General features: G+C 35.6%; 1 protein-coding gene and 1 pseudogene across 1 annotated transcript in view; both read left to right on the forward strand.

The window, feature by feature from the left end:
• Window positions 1–20,030, forward strand: part of Atg9 (autophagy-related protein 9) — a 335,809-nt gene that overhangs the window by 227,395 nt on the left and 88,384 nt on the right. Inside the window, exon 16 of the mRNA XM_090394931.1 lies at window positions 18,788–18,871. Coding sequence (XP_090251057.1) covers window positions 18,788–18,871 — 84 coding nt within the window. The remainder of the gene's footprint in view (window positions 1–18,787; window positions 18,872–20,030) is intronic.
• LOC150105588 (ceramide transfer protein-like) lies at window positions 963–5,459 on the forward strand (annotated as a pseudogene).

Below are 20,030 nucleotides of genomic sequence, written 5' to 3' on the forward strand. Positions count from 1 at the left end.
TTTTTTTTTTTTTTTTTTTTTTTTGTTAGGAAATTTTTGACCTTTTTAGTTATCTTACACCAGCTACTTAGGTGGTGCTTTTTGGAATTGTCAGTTAATGTTTAATTTGAGCTTAACATGTACTGAAGATGCCTGTGACACACAGGCGAAAATTATACTATTAAAAAAAAATATTTTTACGTGAGATTTTCTGTCATTAATTTTGTATTTACTCTTTCCTCTAGATCTAAGCATTGCAACATCCACAAGATTATCTTGACATCTTCATAGTATTTATCTTCTATGTTCTTAACAAAGTCTTCCCTTGACCTTATGCACCTAATTTAGGGTTTTTACTGTTTTCTTGGTATTTTCTCTTGTATCTTTCTGACTTATATGCATGAACCTTTGATATTATTGCTTCTTTTCCAAAACCACCTCTAATTTCTCGAGTCCAGCAGGTAGTTATGGCTTTATTTATTTATTTTTTTAAATTTTTTGCTATCATTGCTGACAACTGCACCATATGTATTCCTGCCTGAATCACTTAAATGTGTTTCTTTAGATTTTGCTACTGAGTCTCTAAGGTTTGGTTCTTGGTTTCAAATTCTTGCATTTCTTTTCAGTAATATCTCAATTTTTAAAATTCATATCTGAAAGAATTCTTGCAATTTACTAGTCTGTAACAAATGACTGTTTCCTTTGTCTCTTTGAATTCATTTTTTTTTCTTTTATGTGAATCCAACCACCCAAAAAGTTATAAACCATGCATTATTATTATTATTATTATTATTATTATTATTATTATTATTATTATTATTGTACATTTATGTAGGGTTATGTACATTTTTGATTGAAGGCATTTTATGCATGTAGTGAATCATGTTTCATATTTTAGGGAATCAGTTCTTGGGTGAGCTCTTTATGTGAATGCTTGTGTGTTATGCTTGTTTGTACATATGTGAACGTATGTCAATCCTGCAATGTCTGACGAACACAGTATAAATTTCAGTGACGAAGATGAAAAGTTTGAGAATAGTTTGAGTCAACCCGAATTGCAGGGCTTGCTTAGTAAATGGACCAACTATATCTATGGCTGGCAAGATAGGTTCATAGTTCTGAAGGAAGGAATGCTGGCATACTATAAATCAGAAAATGATACTGCTTGTGGTTGCTGAGGAGCAATTAGTATATATAAAGCCACAATTAAGCCTCATGAATTTGATGAGTGTCAATTTGATGTCAGTGTGAATGACTGTTTGGTATTTGCTTGCTGAAAGTCCAGAAGAGTAACCTTAGAGGCATGTAAGCTAGATTCAGCCTATGGAAGTGAAAATAGCCTACGTTGACATGGGTCAGCAGTTTCTGTAAGTTCAACTAGCTTGTTAGGAACTAGTGTTTCATCTTATAAGAAATCTCGGGCCTTAGAGAAAAATTAGTTGAAATGGAAACGCTTCGTGATATTTTTTGGCGACAAATTGACACACTCCAAAGCTATTTTGATGTCTGTGCTGAACTATCAGTAGCAAATGAGGGAAAAAATAGTGATACCCACATGGATGAAATAGACTATGGCATTGAAGAGAATGATACTCTGAGAAATACTTCCATTCCAAATGAAAACAAACCTCAGGACTCTCCAGTACATCTCAGTTTTAAAGGATATCTGTCTATCATTACTAAAGAACTATTAGTACGACATGGAGCTCATGCTTTGGACTTCAACAGAGAAGCATTTGCATTTAAAGCAACAACATCAGGAATTTTAGCAACATTATCACACTGTATAGATCTCTTAACACAAAGAGAAGAAAGCTGGAAACAGAGGCTGGAGAAGGAGATAGAAAAGAAGAAGAAGTTGGAAGAGTTATATAAACAAACAGTTTCAGATTTTTATTCTTGTTGAGAGACTTATACGCTGGTTAAACATGATAACTAATATTTAAGGAATTGACAGTGTATACTAGAAATATAGATTAAATAAACTTTAATATATACTTTCCGATATTTCGGCGAACTTCACGTTGCCATCTTCTTGGGAACTTACTAAAAAGACACGTGCACACAAGTACTAATAACAGCAAATGAGACTGAAGCTAGGAAGCTAGCGTTTTCCTAAAGTCCTGATGGTGCCCCCTGGCGGGCTATATTGGTAGTTCTTGGCCTTTGGGCTGAAGTTCTTCTGATAAAAGTTTCCCAAATTTGGGGCAGTTTCATGCATCCAAATTTGTTGAGGTTTGGCATGTTCCTAAGGGCCGAGGCTGATTCCATGAATAGTCTTTCATACTTGAACTTGCTGCGGTGTATTACTGTGGCTTTCTTCCATCTTATTCTGTGGCGAGTATCCAGAGCGTGGTCTGCAAGCCCAGAGTGGCTGTACTGGTGAAATCGGATGTAATCCTTGTGTTCTGAGATTCTGATATTTGCTGTCCTGCCTGTTTGGCCAAAGTAGGACAGTTTACAGCTGCAAGGGACCTGGTATACACCAGGTAGGTCTAGGGGAAGTGGTTGGTCTTTGGTGGAGCGGATAAGGGATGCCAGTTTTCTATGTGGTCTGTAACAAGTGGTCAAGTCATGTTTTTTTAAGATTTTATTGATTTTTTCCGAGGTGCCTCTGATGTAGGGAATAGTGATGGATTTAGAGTAATCTTTTTTGTGAAGGGGAGGGGGGTGGCGGGTTGTGGATAACTGGGTTAAGTATTTTTTGGATTTTTTGGAGGGGTAGCCGTTGGCTGAGAAAGTGTCACGGATGTGATTTAGTTCAGTGGTTAGGGCTTGATCATTAGAACAGATTATTTTTGCCCTGTTGAATAATGTTTTAATAACTCCATATTGTTGTGAGGGGGGGGGGGGGATTGTTGGTGAATGTATCTGCCTGTATGGGTGGGTTTTCTATAAACTGAGAAAACCAAGGTTCCATCAGGTTGGCGGGTGACTAGTGTGTCTAGGAAGGGGAGGTTATTGTTTTCCTCTTTTTCCAGGGTGAATTTGATTCTAGGGTGTTGGTTGTTCAAGTGTGTTAGGAAGGAGAGGAGTGAATCCGGGCCATGTGGCCAAATAGCGAAAACATCATCAACGTAGCGAAGCCATATGGTAGGTTTTTGTGGGGCTGAGTTTAAGGCTTTCTCTTCAAACATCTCCATGAAGAAGTTGGCCAAGGGTGGGGAAAGTGGTGAACCCATGGCTGTCCCCTCTATCTGTTTGTAGAATTTTTCCTGCCAAACGAAATAGCCTGAGTTCATTGTAAACTGAAATAGGGCTGAGATATCGGGAGGAAATTTAGCTTGGATTAGCTCTAAGGTTTCTTTGAGGGGGGACATTCGTGAATAGGGAGGAGACATCAAAACTGACCATTATGTCATTATGTTGGAGTGTAAGGTTTTCTATACTGGCTTTGAAGTGGGCTGAGTTTTTTATGTGTGATGGTGTATTGCCAGTATAGTGTGAGAGCGCTTTGGCTAAATGCTTGGCTAGTTTGTAAGTGGGGGAATCAATGCCATCCACTATGGGACGTAATGGCACATTTTCTTTGTGTATTTTTGGGAGCCCATATATGCGGTGGGGTCTAGAGTTATAGGGTTTTAGTCTGTTGGTAATCTCCACAGGCCAAGAAGTGACCTTCTTAAGGAGCCTATGGAGTTTTCTAATTTGTGAGTTGGTGGGATTGTAATCAATGGGGAGGTAAGTGGAACGATCTAATAATAAAGCCTTGAGCTTACCTGTGTAGTCTTTAAGATTGAGTACCACAGTGGCGTTCCCCTTATCCGCTTTGGTGATCACTATTTTTTTGTTTCTCTTCAATTCTTGTAGTGCCTTGTATTCACTAATGGATATGTTGGATTTTGGAGGTTTTGCTTTATTGAGAACACAGGCTACATCCAATCTAATGTCGTTGGCGATGTGGTTTGGAAGTTGGCTAATCCCACGTTCAATTTGAATCATTAATTCCTCGGCCGGTAATTTCCTAGGAGCAATGGCGAAGTTGTGACCACGTGACAGAGCGTGGAGTGCTTCTGGCTTTAAGGTAGCTGACGATAGGTTAACAACAGTGTTGGTTTGTAGTTTAGGTTTGGACGCCGAGTTCTTTGTTAATTTATCAAACTTGTTGATATGTCGGCTTCGTACTCGTTCAAATTCTTTTTTAGCTGCCGTACACGAGACGTCATGTAGGACCGACCAAAGCTCGTGATTCAGCGTATGTGAAAGCTCATTTTCTAGCGTTGATATAGCTCTGTTTATGTCGGCTAGGGAACCGCGTGTAGCGGTAATTTGCTCCCGAAGTAATGCCTGGCTAGCGCGGTTGTAAATACGGAGAGCTTTTTGTGAGATGAAGCGGTGTTTAAATTTAACACAGTTCGGGATGACATGATTATCCCAGCAGCGTTTTAGGAATGCCTAGCTTCCTAGCTTCAGTCTCATTTGCTGTTATTAGTACTTGTGTGCACGTGTCTTTTTAGTAAGTTCCCAAGAAGATGGCAACGTGACGTTCGCCGAAATATCGGAAAGTATATATTAAAGTTTATTTAATCTATATTTCTAGTATACGCTGTCAATTCCTTAAATATTAGTTAAACAGTTTCAGAAACTAATAGAAATAAAACAATTATATTTGGTGGTCCAGATTATGAAGAAGGGCCTCATTGTGCTATTAATGAGGAGGAATTCTTTGATGCTGTTGATATAGTGCTTGACAAAAGTAAACGGCAAGAGGAGGAAAAGAGATTAATAAGAACAAGAATTAAAGAAGTGACACAGCCTTCACCTTCTGTTTCTGCTTATCAGCATACATTGTGGCCAAAGATTGAAGAGGTAACAATGGAACAGCTGAAATATGCAAAAATAGGAGTTGGTGAAGGTGGTTGGCAAATGTTTGTCAAAAATGGTGATATGAAAATGTACAAACGAGAAGTAGAATAGGCAGGAGTTATATGTGATCCACTTAAAGCTGTTCACATCGTCCAAGGTGTAACTGGACATGAAATGTGTCATTACTTCTTCAGTCCTGAAGTAAGATCTAACTGGGAAACTACTGTAGAAACAATGAAGGTAGTAGAAGAAATCGATGCAAATACTTTAATATTTCACCAAGTACATAAGTGGGTATGGCCAGCTAGCCAAAGAGATTCCCTTTTCTGGTCTCATATCTGTCGTGTTCCAAATGAAGATCAAGATGCCCATGACATTTGGATTGTTAGCAACAATTCTACAGATCATCTTCTATTTCTGGTGGAAAGTGCATTCGAGTGATTTTGACAGTCGGTCTTGTTTGTCAGACTTTCTTTGACTCACCTGCTGAAGATCAGAAAATAACTAGAGATAACTTGACATGTCGAATTACTTATTGCTCTACAGTTAATCCAGGTGGATGGGTTCCAGCATCGGTACTATGAGCTATGTACAAGAGAGAATACCCAAAGTTCCTAAAGAGATTTGCTCAGTATGTAAAAGATACGACTGAGAACAAGTCCATTATGTTTTAATCTGAAGATGAAATTCATTTTTCTTTTTCATTGCCATGGGGGGGGGGGGAATCATCATCTGCTTTATCTCCTCCTGGTTCTTTCTTTTTTGATTTTCTTATTTCATTTCTATATGAGAAATTTGGGTTACATTAATGCATATTATTGTATGTTGCTCTGATGAATTTGTTCCTCCATATCTCTTGGAATCAGTGCAAATAATCCATTTTTCACATTTCATATCATCATGTGCCATCAAACTTGGTTGACTTTTTTTTAAAAAAAAAAGTTCAAGTTATTTAATAGTGTGTTATGTTCCTTAATTAGTACATTCTTTGCACATTTTAAAATTCCCCTTTAAAATATTTAATATTTAAAAAAAAATAATAATAATAAATATTTGTTATCAGTAGAGACTTCCAGGTAGTTAGGGACTCACAGTGGGATTGCCATTAGATTGTTGTGTGTGCTATTCAAGAACAAGTATGATAGATACTTGTTCTTGAATTCATTCATACTGCTTGCACACACACAATATCCAAAGGCAATCCATTCCAATCACACACCACTCTATATGAGAGAAAAATCTAAATGGCAGCATTCATTCTCAGCTTCAAAGGATGCCCTCTTGTCGTTTCCTCACCCTCCATAAAATAAAAAATCCCATCAACTGAAATCTTGTATAACCCTTTCAGAAGTTTGTAAGTCTCAATCATATCACACCTCTTTCTCCTGTTTGCTAGTGTCTGCAGTCAATCTGACTTCATAAGCAGTATTCCACAATTCTGATATCATTTTTAACACTCTTCTCTGCATTCTCTCCCCCCCCCCCCCCAACTGTATCAGAACTACAACAGAAACCAGGAGACCAGACCTGTGCACAATAGTCCAAGTGAGATCTCATCAAGTCCTTGTAAAGAGATAAAATGACATCCTTATCTTTATATGTCAAAATTCATTTCAGCATTGCAATTATCTTTTGAGTTTTATTTGCAATCTTTTTTACATGACTCCTGAACTTCAACTTTCTATCTATTAACACTTCAACATCCCTAGCTTCATCAGTTTCTTCTAGCATAATCCCACCAATATAATACGGCATTGGATATCTAATCAAGATAAAGCACATAACTTTACATTTACTGACATCCATTTTTCCATGCCCACAATTCTATCCTATTCAAATTATTCTGTATATTGTAATATATCTTCTCTATTAATGATTCTCTATTGTATTATTACTCTCCACTCTTTATCTTTATTATATTAACACTCAAAGAAAACTATCAGCCCTTCTCATTTCTAGGATTATCATTCTCTATAATTTATAACAAGAATTTCCAACTATATTTGTGAACAATTCCTAGATTAACTTTACAGTCCTGAACTATATTAAGCACAAAAAATGTCCTGTGGACTCTGTCAATTTCACATATCTTAAGCAATTACAACAAACTGTACTCACATATCTTCTTTAACGTTACTATATACCTGTTCTTAGTTCCTTCATAGGTTCCTTTGGCTTCCCATCCATTTCAGGTTTTGACGTCCACGCAAAAGATTCTGCCGACACCACTGTCTCCCGTGGATGACTCCTGGGACTTGAAGCACATTTTTACTGATGTTACTGAATCGGACTTAGCAGGCTGTCCTACTGGCAATGCATGCTGGTCCTGCTTCTCTTCTCCTTTGGTGGCTTCACGGCTCCTGTGGTTATCCCTCGCGGCTTCAACGGGCCGATGGTGAATGGACTGGATCTGAAGTTCTCTCTTCTCCCCTCCTTTTCCTCTTTTTTTTTTTTCTTAGATGATCTCCTTTATACGATTTTTTGGGTCCCTGAACTGAGGATTGAGGCCTCCAAACATTCCCACGCAAATGATCTTGACCTTCACGTTAATGTTCACTTTTAGTTCTCACCAGATATACACGCATAATCCTATTTTCAAAAAGCGGAACTGCTTCAGAACTAAACAGCTTTTAATTACTGTCCTTGAATCTGGTATCTGGCTGACTCCTAGCACATTTAAAATCACTTACATTGTATACAATTCCTACATCAATACTGAGCCAATTTCTAAGGCTTTGCCTTTGAATCTTACAATTTAAACATTTACTGTTTTTGCACCAACTCATATGATAATTTCTTGGAGTTAAATACATGGGCTTTTATAATATTTACAACGTTAATACAAAAATTATTTAGCTTGTTTACAAGTTGCGACCTCTGTAAAAGTCGATGCAAAAAGAGAGGAAAAAATTGTACTGCATCAAATTTTACAACTGCATGTCAGCAGCAGCATTCCTGATTACCCTACCTCTTTTTGCACCATCAACAAATAGCTGTATGTCACCTGTCATATCCTTCCCAATGTCATTAATGTACAGATTGAATAACAGTGGACAAAGTATTGATCCTTGTGGTACGCTGCTGGTTACCTTAAATCCTGCAGACTCACATTCCCCCCTGTATACCACTTTTTGATATCTGTCAGTCAGCCATCCTCTTATTCATGCTAATATTTTATAATCCAAACTCATATTCTCCAATTTATGCAAAAGTCTTCCATGTTGTATTTTGTCAAAAGCCTTAGTAAAATTCAAAAGTAGCATGGTGTATCCATTTCCTTTGTCTAGGTCATTGGTAACATTATTATAGAATGTGAGCAAGTTGCTAAAATATGACCTTCCCTTAGTAAACCCATGCTGTTCATTGCAAAGTAGAGATTCACTGGGAACCCATTTCTGAATGCTAGCCCTAACCAACTTTTCCAGAATCTTCAACATCACTCCTGAGATACTTATTGGTCACTAGTATTTTACCTTGGTCTTTGCACCACCATGGAATTACCAAAAAAATTTTCACTTCTGTGGAATCTTTCCTGTTCTGTCTCAAATTATATTGCCTGGTTAAAAGAATAGCCATTTCAGCTGAACACTCTTTTAGCATTCTTGCTGATATCACATCAATCCCTATTGCAGAATTGTTATTCAGTTTGTGCAACAGCTTTAATACCTCTTCCTCCTCATACACCTGAGTTTCTTCATCCAGTGAAGAGGTATCAGTGAGTTCAGTGTCACATGCACAGGGTTGATTGCTTTTAGCAAAATGGGCACTCATTAGTTGAACAACCTATCTGTCACCTTCATACCATCTGCATTCAATAGAGTTATTAGTTCATATTTATTTTTTCTTTTACTTGCAGTATATCAATAGAATTCTTTGGGATTGTTTTTAGCTTGCAGAGCCAGTTTCTTTTCATATAATCAGTTGTGACTCTTCTGGCCTGCTGCTTATAATTTTCGACATCATTCTTATGCACATGGTATTCCTTCCACATCATCCTTTTCTTAGGAATCTCTTGCCTGATATTGCATCATTTAAGTATTTTTAAATGTTTCCCATGCACTGTTACAATATTCTTCCCATCCAGCAACCAATACCATTGCACTGAACCCAGTATACTTCTCAGTTAGTTATAATTTCCTGCTTTGTAATTCAGCATGTAACTTTTTCTAAATGGAACATTTATAAAACTTGGCCACTTCCCAAGTAAGTACCGCATGATCACTGTCACTAATCAGAGGCAGAATTGTTGCGTCTTTAACTGAAACTCCCCCCCCCCCCCCCGACACTATAATCAAATCTAACACTCTTTGACTTAGAGTTCTTTCTGCCACATGTTGCTTGAGGACTTTGTCTTGCGACAACTCAATAAATTCAGTTTCATTCTTCACATGAGATTTTATTGCTACGTAATCGATGCTCTGATAATTAAAGTCCACCATTATGATTACTCTTTTCACACTCATCATCTATTATTTGGTGACGCATTTCTTCATCACTAGCAACCGACCCTCCAGGCATGTAACAACATCCCACTATGTATTTGATCTTGCTAGATTCCACCTCACACTAGACAGCTTCAAACTCACTGCCACATGAAAAACTGTTACTAGTATTACAATCATGGATTGTTTTTTTCAAGTCACTCAGGCTTCGAATAGCAGAGAAGCAGGGTGGTGTGCAGTAAAATTCATCAGCCATCTAAAGATATTCACAAATATCCAAAGCAGTGCAATGGAATATGACTTCTTGGTTAGAAAGTGCAACACATATCTGCTTTGGCAACTAGACTTACAGCATGATTAAAATTCCTGTGTTGATTTATAGAAAATGTTATTTGCCAAGAACTTTTGATATCATTGCTTCTTTTTTAAGACCACCTCTAATTTCTTGTGTCTAAACATGAAACTTGTGTTTTTCAAGCCACTCAAGCCTCCATTAAGCAGAGTGGTGGACCACATTACGCAATGAAATTCAACCATTTAAAAATATTCACAAATCTTCAGTTCCATATCTGCAGAATTAGACTTCTTGATTGGAGAGTGGATTACATATATACTTTGACAACTAGACTAGCAGTGTGGTAGAAAATGTCAGAAATTGAGCAAACAGTGATTTTTACATTAGAAAAACAGTATACTGTTTGAACCAAGGTCAGTACATGGAGGAGAGAGGATGAACTTTCCCATTATCCAGCAGCATACAGTATCATTGTCTCTCAACTCCTCCCTCAGAATTTTCTTGACTACTGCCTTGGCTATTTGAGCAGTTTGCATGTGAGCTATAACAGTAATCCTCACAGACAGTAATAATAAGGTTTACTCCCTAAGGTATGAATTATTTTGATGTTTTTGAGCAGCTGTTATATCAAAACATGCGCATCTTTCAAAATTTCTTCAGCAAAACAATAGTATAATTGGGGAGAGATCTTTAGTGTAGGGATTCCAAATTATCTAAGGAAAACAATAACAAAAATAAAAATAAAAAATCTATAGTCTACCCACGGGGTGCTTAAATGTCAAAGCTGTATAACTGAGAGGAGACCTCCACATAACCTTTAAAGGAATGCGGAGAATCGACCAGGGCTTCTGACCTAATGTCCAATCCTCACCTTCTCGTAGTGCACCCTGCTAGGTATCTACCTGGATACTGAATGAACGAGGATGGGCTGGCAATTTGCGATTTAGCCGACCAAATTGTATTCTTATTGGTTAAACCAGAATAAAAAATGATGGTACAACATGACAAAATTTCATGCCGGCTGGGGCGTCGCCCGGTTAAACAAGGCCCCCGTTGTTAACCAAGACGAACAGCGAAAAGTCAGCTACGGGAACAAATCTGAAAACAAACCCCAACTCAACATCACCAGAGTTAAAGATCGGTACTATCAACCTAAGAAGCCTGAATGGCAAAGAAATGGAGCTAGCCGAGGAATTAGATAAGTACCAGATCGACATAATAGGTGTGACTGAAACAAAAAAGACAAAAACTGGTGAGATCTTTCTGAGAAATAAATACAAAATGTTATATTCAGCCAATGACAATCAAGGAAAAGAAGGAATAGCCATAGTATTCAACACAAAATACGAGGCTAATTTTCTTGAATGGCAGTCAGTCTCAAGTAGAGTAATGTGGGCAAATATTGGGGAACTGGACAATGAGACTTATTTGTGCCTATGGTCCCACAGAAGGTTCTACTAAGGTAGAAATGGAGAAATTTTTTGAGGCTTTAGAAAAAGCAACTGACACAATGAAAAAGGAAAAGTTGGTCCTTTTTGGGGATCTAAATAGCAGAGTAGGAAATGATTGTGAGACATACAAAAATATTTTGGGAAAATTTGGAGAAAAGAGCCAAGCTAATAATAATGGCAAATATCTGTTGGATTTCTGCTCAGAACATGGACTGGTTATTACTAATACCATGTTCAACTTAAAAATGTGCACAAATTCACATGGAGAGAAGAGGCAAGGAATAAGAAAGGTCTCATTGACTATGTTATTGTTGATAGTGATGTTTTCTCCCTGGTGCAGGACACTAGAAGTGATCACTATTTAGTCTTGAGCAGGATAAAATTGAATTTCATATTGAAAAGAATAACATGCAAGAAAGTTTTAAAGTGAATAAGTTGAGCAGCTCTCAGATGTGAATTGTAGACTAAAATACACAAAGATTATTGAAGAAAAAATGAAAGAGTTTGAGAACAGGAATCAAACCTTGGAGATTCAGTGGCAAACTCTGAAGGAAACATTGATTGATTCTGCCAGAGAGGCATTTGGTGAGGTTGTCTGCAAGGATAAAAAAATCAGAACTCCCTGGTGGACACAGGAAGTTAAAGAGGCAGTGAAGGAAAAGAAGGAAGCATATCAAAAGTTCTTGTCAAATAAGTCAGCTTTTACTCTTACAGAATACAGAGACAGATGTAAGAAAGCTATACAGTGTGTAAAACTAGCTAAACAAAAGTCATGGGAGGACTTTGGCAAGAATATAGAAAATAAATATCAAGAAGGTGGCAAAATATTTTGGAGGTTGAAGAAGCTTAGGAATGAAGGAAAGAGTGCTGTAAAAGGAGTTAGAGATGATAAAGGTGACATGAAAACAGGAGAAAAAGATATCCTTGAAATATTGGAGTAATTACTTTGAAAAACTACTATATGAAACAAGCAGTGATCACAGCACAGTGATAAAAAAACACTGACCAGGCATACAATCAGGAATACATATCCATACTTGAAGTAGAAAAAGCCATCAAAGGCTTGAAATGTGGAAAGGCAGCAGGAGTAGATGATATTCGACCAGAAATGCTGAAGTATGGTGGTATAAGAGTCTTACAGTGGCTGCACTACATAGTTCAGAAAGCCTGGACAGAGGGACGAATTACCGATGATTGGAGTAGAGCTCTCATAGTACCCATATATAAAAAGGGAAATAAAACTGAATGTGAGAATTATAGAGGTATTTCCCTACTGAGTGTTCCTGGAAAGATCTATGCAAGTATACTTGAGAAACGGTTGAGAAGAATTGTGGAAGAAAAGCTTGGTGAAGAACAAGCTGGATTCAGGCCAAATAGAGGCTGTCAGGATCAGATCTTCACTTTACGACAAATAGTCGAGAAAGCATGGGAATGTAACAAAGATCTATATTTAAGTTTTGTCGATTTGGAAAAGGCATATGACAAGGTGCCAAGAGAGAAACTGTTCAATACGCTGCAGTTATATGGTGTCAATGGGGCATTATATCAAGCAATACTTAGTCTTTATTTGAGTTGTAAATCAGCAGTTAGAATTGAAGGAAGTATAGGAAGATGGTTTAATGTTAAATCTGGTGTGAGACAAGGATGTAGATTATCCCCTCTGTTATTCATTATCTATATGGATCACATTATGAAGGAAAGTGGTATTAAACCTGATATCAAAATTGGAGATGTTGATGTCAGCTCTTTGCTTTATGCGGATGATGTTATACTTCTAAATAAATCTGCTGCAAGTCTGCAAGATTCTCTGACTAAATTGAATAGCTGTTGTAATAGATATGGTATGAAGGTCAGCAATAAAAGGACAAAGACAATGAAAATAGGCAGAATCATTGAAAATGTCAACTGTGTTGTGAATGGAGAACCTGTGGAACAAGTAAAACATTTCAGCTACTTAGGCACGATTTTTACTGAAGTTGGTGAATTAAATATAGAAATAGACAACAGAATCAGCAAAGCTGGTATGGTGGGAAGTCAATTGAATAAATTCATATGGAATAAGAGAGAAATTAGTCAGAACACTAAATTAGCTGTATACAAGACAGTGTTCAAATCAGTTTTAACTTATGGGTCAGAAGTAAAACACTTGACCAAAGACTAGAGACTGCAGATTTGAGAGTCCTGAGAAAAATTTGAGGCGTGAACAGATGGCATCAATGGCAATATCATATTAAAAACGAGGATATTAGGAAAGAACTTGACATTGTCAGCATCCAGGAATGCATTAGCAGAGCTAATCTCAGGTGGTATGGTCACTTAAATAGAATGGGAGAGGAAAGATTATCAAAAGTGTTCTCTGCCAGGTTGGCAGGAAAACGACCCAGAGGAAGACCAAGATATAGGTGGATTGATACGGTACAAAGTGCCTTAGAAGATAGAAATATAAGATCTGATAATGTTGGAGTCTTGACAAGTAACAGACTGATTTGGAGGAAAATTGTAGATAGGAAGTTAGTAATGATGTAATTTTTTCATGTAGTACTGTCATATCCTGTACACCCCTTGAGGGTACATAACAGGAATTTGATGATGATGAGTATACATACTTGAGTTATAAATCAGTTTTTAGAATTTAAAGAGGTACAGGATGTAAAATCAGATATGATACAAGGGTGCATGCAATCCCCACTGCTATTTGTTATCTTCATGAAATATATTATAGTTTAATAGGTATTAATATGGGGGGTTATTTCAGAAGTTCTGTACAGTACATGTATGGTCAGTGAGATGCTATAATAGCTTCTCCTTCACATTAGTTGTAAGCAAAACTCCAAGTAAAAAATCATGTGCTCAGCTTGTATTTCTGGTGTTCTTGTTCCACAAAATATTACTCTGGTAGGATAGTTCATAATGATCAGCATTTATGTATATAGTAAATATAATTTATTGACTCACTCCTAGTCTCAACAATCAAGACAAGTGAATTTTAAAACAGAAACAATAATTATTTAATTATTATGCTGGAGACACATACATACTTGGCTAGCCATGTTTGCTAAGTGGTTAATGTAATGACTTTTCCTTTAGTAGGTTCTAGATTCAAATTCCTACTGTGGACATAGATGCTTGCAATTGTTTTTAGATATAAGATGAATTTATTTTACACCCCACTTACTGCAGGCTTGAAGTGGCTTGAAAAAGTTTTATGTTTGGTCTATTAGAGCAGGATTTTTAGACTATGTAAAAATAAATTTTAAAATACAAAAAAAAAAAATAATAATAATTTTTTAAAAATGATAAAGAAAATTCTTTATCCAATCCATAGCACTGAATGCACTGTAGGTTTACACAACCTTTCATAGGTAGTGTTAAATATTTACTCTGCGCCATTGTTAAATATTTACTCTGCGCCATTGTTAAATATTTTCTCTTGTGCCATTTGTTATGTATTTACTTTTCCTATAATAATTTACTTCCCTTATGAATTTACCCCTCTATAATAACTACAAGACTTACAAAATTTCCCTGACTCTAATATCTGTATCATTTCTTACGTGTTTATTCTATAAGGAAAGCAAATTCTATATCTCTAGCCAATTCCTAATTTTACTCACGTGCTTATCCTGACTGTTAAAGGTTATTCCTTGCTAAAAGAACAAATCCTCTAATTTCTTTCTGGGGCCATCTCCTCTTCAGATATTGACAGATTTATTTTTTAAAGCTGCATCAGCCAATATGTTAGAATAGAGAGGACTCTTATTCAGGGAGACTTTTCCAGACTTTTGGTGCACATAGGTGAATAAATTTAGTGCTTAAACTCATAAATTAAATGCTTTACTGTAGCTAAGTAAATTCTGGTTTGTAGTTGTAACCTCTATAACAACATGTATACATTTCTTTCAATTCCCCCCCACTATGGTTCAGATTAATGAGTGATAGTTTTGGTTCATATCACAGACAAAACTCAGGTATGGAAGAAAACAAACATATTTATTGGAATCTAAAGACATAATATACACTTAGACCAATCTCACTTTCACTTTCTTCTTTTTTCAATTTCAATTTCATGCTAAATCAAACTGATTAATACTCTGATGCATGAACAATAAATCCTTTAAGTTAGAGATTAAACACACATAATATATACATTAAAAACTTCTAATCAATATTCTACTTACTATGTTAGTCTTGCACATTAAACTAGTCACAATCATCTATAATCATTCCAAACAATTTGTCTTATGGACATTAGCCACTGCTAAATAATCACTTTAAGTTCTTAAATACTGTCTATACTCAATTATTATACTACAATGATATTTCCTTTTTACTGACTCGGTAATTATACAACAAAATCTGTACTTCACCATTTCTTGGGGAAGCTTCAGGTTCGTCTGAACTGTCCTTCTTTGTTTGAATTACCTCTCGATAATTCCATAAGCCTGCATCCATGTGGTGGGTCACTATGGTCATCAGATTAAGCTATGCTCTCACCTGGCATTTTTCCCTCATCTATTCTCGATCTGCTTCGGGCCATCCTCGTTTCTACCAGTTCAGAAGATACATCCACAATATTATTCCATCGGAACTTTCAGCAAAGGAGTGAAGACAGCACATGCCGACATCTGACGCTTTAGTACCAGCAGAAATTCAGACATTGAAGGGAAAGGTGCACCGCCCAATATCGTACTATCGCCAAGAAACACCATTAGGAACTACCGGTCCACGGGAGAAGTCGAATCATCGTCCAATAGACAAAAAAGCCCCTGAGGAAGAGGTGCAAACCCTTTTATTCTCCCTTCACCCCCCCTTTTTTTTAGCATCCTGTTACTAGTTGCGATAGCGCCCTCTTACTTTCTGCGATCTTTTCCCGCCCGCTACTTTCTTCGTCCATGGGAACTTCGGCACATCGCGAGATCTCTAGCAGAGTCTTCCAGGAAATGAATGTGCTTCGGTTTCCAAGATTGCCAATGCCTCAAGCCCGCCCATGACCTTTGGACTATTGTTTACATCTTTACCCATTCATTGTATACATAATACTAATTATGTATACATATGAATAATACATTCATATAATACTAATTTATACACAAAGTTCTTTACATGGTATTACAATTCTACTAAAAGGAGGTAATTCTGTTTCTATTTACAGTTGGTACTTTATTTATTCTGCTTGAGTACAAGTTTTTTCTCTCAGCTGATTTTTCTGACATGTTAAATCCTGAATGAATTGTTTCTTTTTTAAAGTTCTTCATTCAGGATGTAACAGTAGGAAACACAACATAAACTAGCAAAAAAACGTTTATTTGTATTGAATTTAATTAAAATAATTAGAGAGATCCACTTTTACACTCGCTCATTCACTTACAGCCACACATCATCTTACTTATTGAGATCTGAAGTCAGGTCCCCAATAAGTATGATGATACTGATGGGGTGTTCTATCGTCTTTTTCCTCCTCCAACCTAATCTTCTAACATGCAGTGTGAGTGAAATCCATCAAGGGCATGACCATGCTGTGGGGATCCAAGCCTTAACAGAAATCAGCTATAGCATGTGCACTAAACAAATACTAAAATTTGATTGGTCAGTTTCTCAACTTTGCATCAGCAGTGCCCGCATGAAAATGATCCAGTATTTTATGATTAGTATGTGGATACTCTTGTCGCCGTTGTCATTGCCACATCTTATGTTCAAGTCATGGTGAATGTTACATGCATTTTTCTGTGTATTATTCCAAGTCTATGTAAATTTGTGATAATATTTGGTTTGTCAGTTTGTGAAGTAGTTATTAAAGCAGTTACTTATAAATATTGCAGATATTTTGTAATTACTTTATTACTTGTAAATATTAATTTGAAAAATTGACGATTCAAAAAATTTAACGTATCACATTAAAATTCTATTTTTATAAGCATATCTCTTGAATATTGAACTTTATATACATTTTATTTTTCACTAAAAATTCAAGTTTTAAAAAATGCAGCCTATAAGTGTAACAATTATTTGATTTGGCCTGTGGCAACATTTAAGTTGTGCACCCCTGTGCTAGACAATGAAATTGATCACCTAACTGTACTTGCCTGCTTGTTTCAATGAATATAAGGCTTGGTATTTTGTTTTCAAAGCTTTTCACTTTGTTTTCTCCAATAATATTTTTTCTACAGTAATATAGTTCATGTCTCATAATTGTTCATATACAATTCTGTTCAGAATTTGAGTACTCATTATTCTTTTGAATGTGATATTTGTTTTTATCCAACCTAACATGAAGTAGTGATTATCTCCTAGTTCAAACAGGAAGGTCAGGGGAGCAATGCATGTCTGAACACATAAGAGACATCAAAAAAAGACAGCATAAATCAGGTTTGGCATCCCATACAACTATCACAGCCCATCAAGTAGTTTGGCAACAAACAAAAATGCTTTATTTTGATCATAATTATTTTACAAGAAAGTTCAAGGAGAGCCTCTAAAATGCTGCGGATCCCCACACTATGTAACAAAAATCAAGGCTCAATCCCACACCAGGTTTAGTCTCCTTTTATTAAAAATCTAACTGCCATGAATCTAGGATATGATATGTGCAATATTACAGAATGTGACAGCAGTAACTGGAATTGTTCTAACATGTATACAGTATTTAATTTAAAATTTTTTATTCTGGTTATTTATTTATATATTTATATGTATGAATTGTAACGTTCTGATAACATCTAATGTGTGTAATTAATTGTTTCTAGTCTCTTTTTTGTACAACATTAACCCTGATGATGTATAAGTCTGATGGCTTACAAAACTTGTAGGGTTATATTTTATTAAACTCATTAATTATCCTAAAATATGGCCTCAACGCTGGACACTATCTACAGAACTACTAAACCACAGAAACCTACAAATTTAAAATAAAATTACATTTATTAGTTCATTGTTACCTAATTTTATAAAAGGGAACAGTCAAACAACATTCAGAGATGGTGTTATGAAGCATGTGATTACTATTTGAATCATGGTCTAACTGTATGAGAAAAAGAGACCACACTGTTAGAGATTCAGAGAGAGAGAGCAAGTAATTATATTAATCTAATACGAGGACCTGCATTCATCAGTAAAAAATGATAATCTTTCTCCTGCATACGCATAAACTATTGCTTCCTATTTCAAATTATGCATGTTGCAATTTTGTGTTGCTATTTTTTTTTTTTTTTTTGCAATTAGTAACTTTCAATTTTGCAATGCCAAAAAATTAGAAATTGCTCACATCATTTTCTCTTCAGGATTCATTTTGTACTTAGTTTTTTTGTTCAACAAGAACCAGCTATTATTTTTTCTCTGTCACTGTCCTTTCTAACAACTTGAAGTTTCACTTCTTTCTTCCCCAAACCTTTGGTGAGACTAAATGCACATTATATTTACTTTTAAACTACATTTAATTCTTTGATAATAGAAAACCAGGGTTTAACTTGTACATGTTTTTTTTTTTTTATTTATATAGATGTATTATATGGGCCTAAAATTTCTTTTCTGATTGCCTTTCTTAAAGCATTCATTCTGCATGGTCAATACATCTGGCACAAATAAAAAACATATATTATGAGTTAAAATCTGGTTATCTATTATTGAAGCAAATTTACTCATAGTGATCACATACATATGTTTAATTCTTTCATAAATGTGTTATGAAAATTTTTTTTTTCTTTTTTTAACATTGTGCTTGCATGGTTTACATTTCAAGATATATTAATGTGCAATATTGTGAATCGAATACTATTTTAATTTAGTTCTAACAATTTTATATAATACATATTTTACAGTGGTTAAGTGAAGGACAAACAGAAGCTACACAGTATCAGCAAGCTGAAAATGGAAAAACTGAGCTTTCACTGATGCACTTTACTGTAAGTTATTTCTTAAATTATGTTGAATAAGTTTTATGTAAAGTTAAATATACCTTGGTTATAACTAATCTTCAGATCTAAGCATATTTCTTACACGGAAGGAATCCCCAGTTCCTTCTTTCTCCTTAATTATATTGCCTATACACTTCATAGGCATTATAGGTTTTGCAGCATCTCATACCTGAGGTTAATGTAAAAAATAAATAAATAAATAAAATGAAATTTTAAGAAATTTCACATATCTGTAATTTGAATATAATTTCAAGAGATGAATAACTAGACCATGCAGAATGAATGCCTTAAGAACGGCAATCAGAAAAGATTTGTAGGCCCATATGATCCATCACCTTTATTCATAGCATAACAAATTTTCTACATTCTTTGGTATATTCGTATTTTTTTTTGTAGTAAGGATTTCAAACATACCCTTGCTTGCTTTCTCAATCAAGGAGAGTTTATTTTTCAGCTGGTTTGTAGAAATTTATAGTGTTTATATAATGGGATCCAGCTATTTTTGCAAAAGTAGGTTTTTCATTATCATCATCAAATTCCTGATATGTATCCTTGGGGGGGAGGTACAGGATATTATGATTGCACTTCATAAAAAAGTTACATCATCACTAACTTCCTGTTGACAATATTCTTCCAAATTAATCTGTTATCTGTCAGGACTCCAATATTATTTGATCTTATATTTTTGTCTTCTAAGGCACTTTCATACGAATCCACCTAGATATTATTCTTTCTGTGGATCTTTATTCCTGCCATTCCTTGCAAAGAACACCTTGTTAAGTTCTGAATGAAACTTAAATTAAAATTATTCAAGTTTCACACCAACTTAACATGGGTTTGCATTTTTTAATTTTATTATTGATATATCAGATGTACTAAACACTTGTAAATTAACAAAATATTACTAAACTGAGTATCTTTTATTTATTTATGTTAAATTGTAAAGATTGTGAATTGCTATGTTGCTTAAACCTTATTGCTATCGTAAGTACCTAACAATTGCTGGAAGAAAGAGGTAATCCTATTAAGCTAAAATGGTCGAAATCTAAAACACGTGCTACAGAGTACAGGTGCACCCTTTGGTAAGCACGCTGCAGCCCCTCCCCCCACTCTTACACTCCGTATGTTACGTGAGGATTCCGTGTGT

Source organism: Typopeltis vanoorti, chromosome 6 (assembly GCF_054136105.1).
Source record: "Typopeltis vanoorti isolate ZY-2024b chromosome 6, IOZ_Tvanoo_1.0, whole genome shotgun sequence".
In the NCBI taxonomy this organism is placed as follows: Eukaryota; Metazoa; Arthropoda; class Arachnida; order Uropygi; family Thelyphonidae; genus Typopeltis; species Typopeltis vanoorti.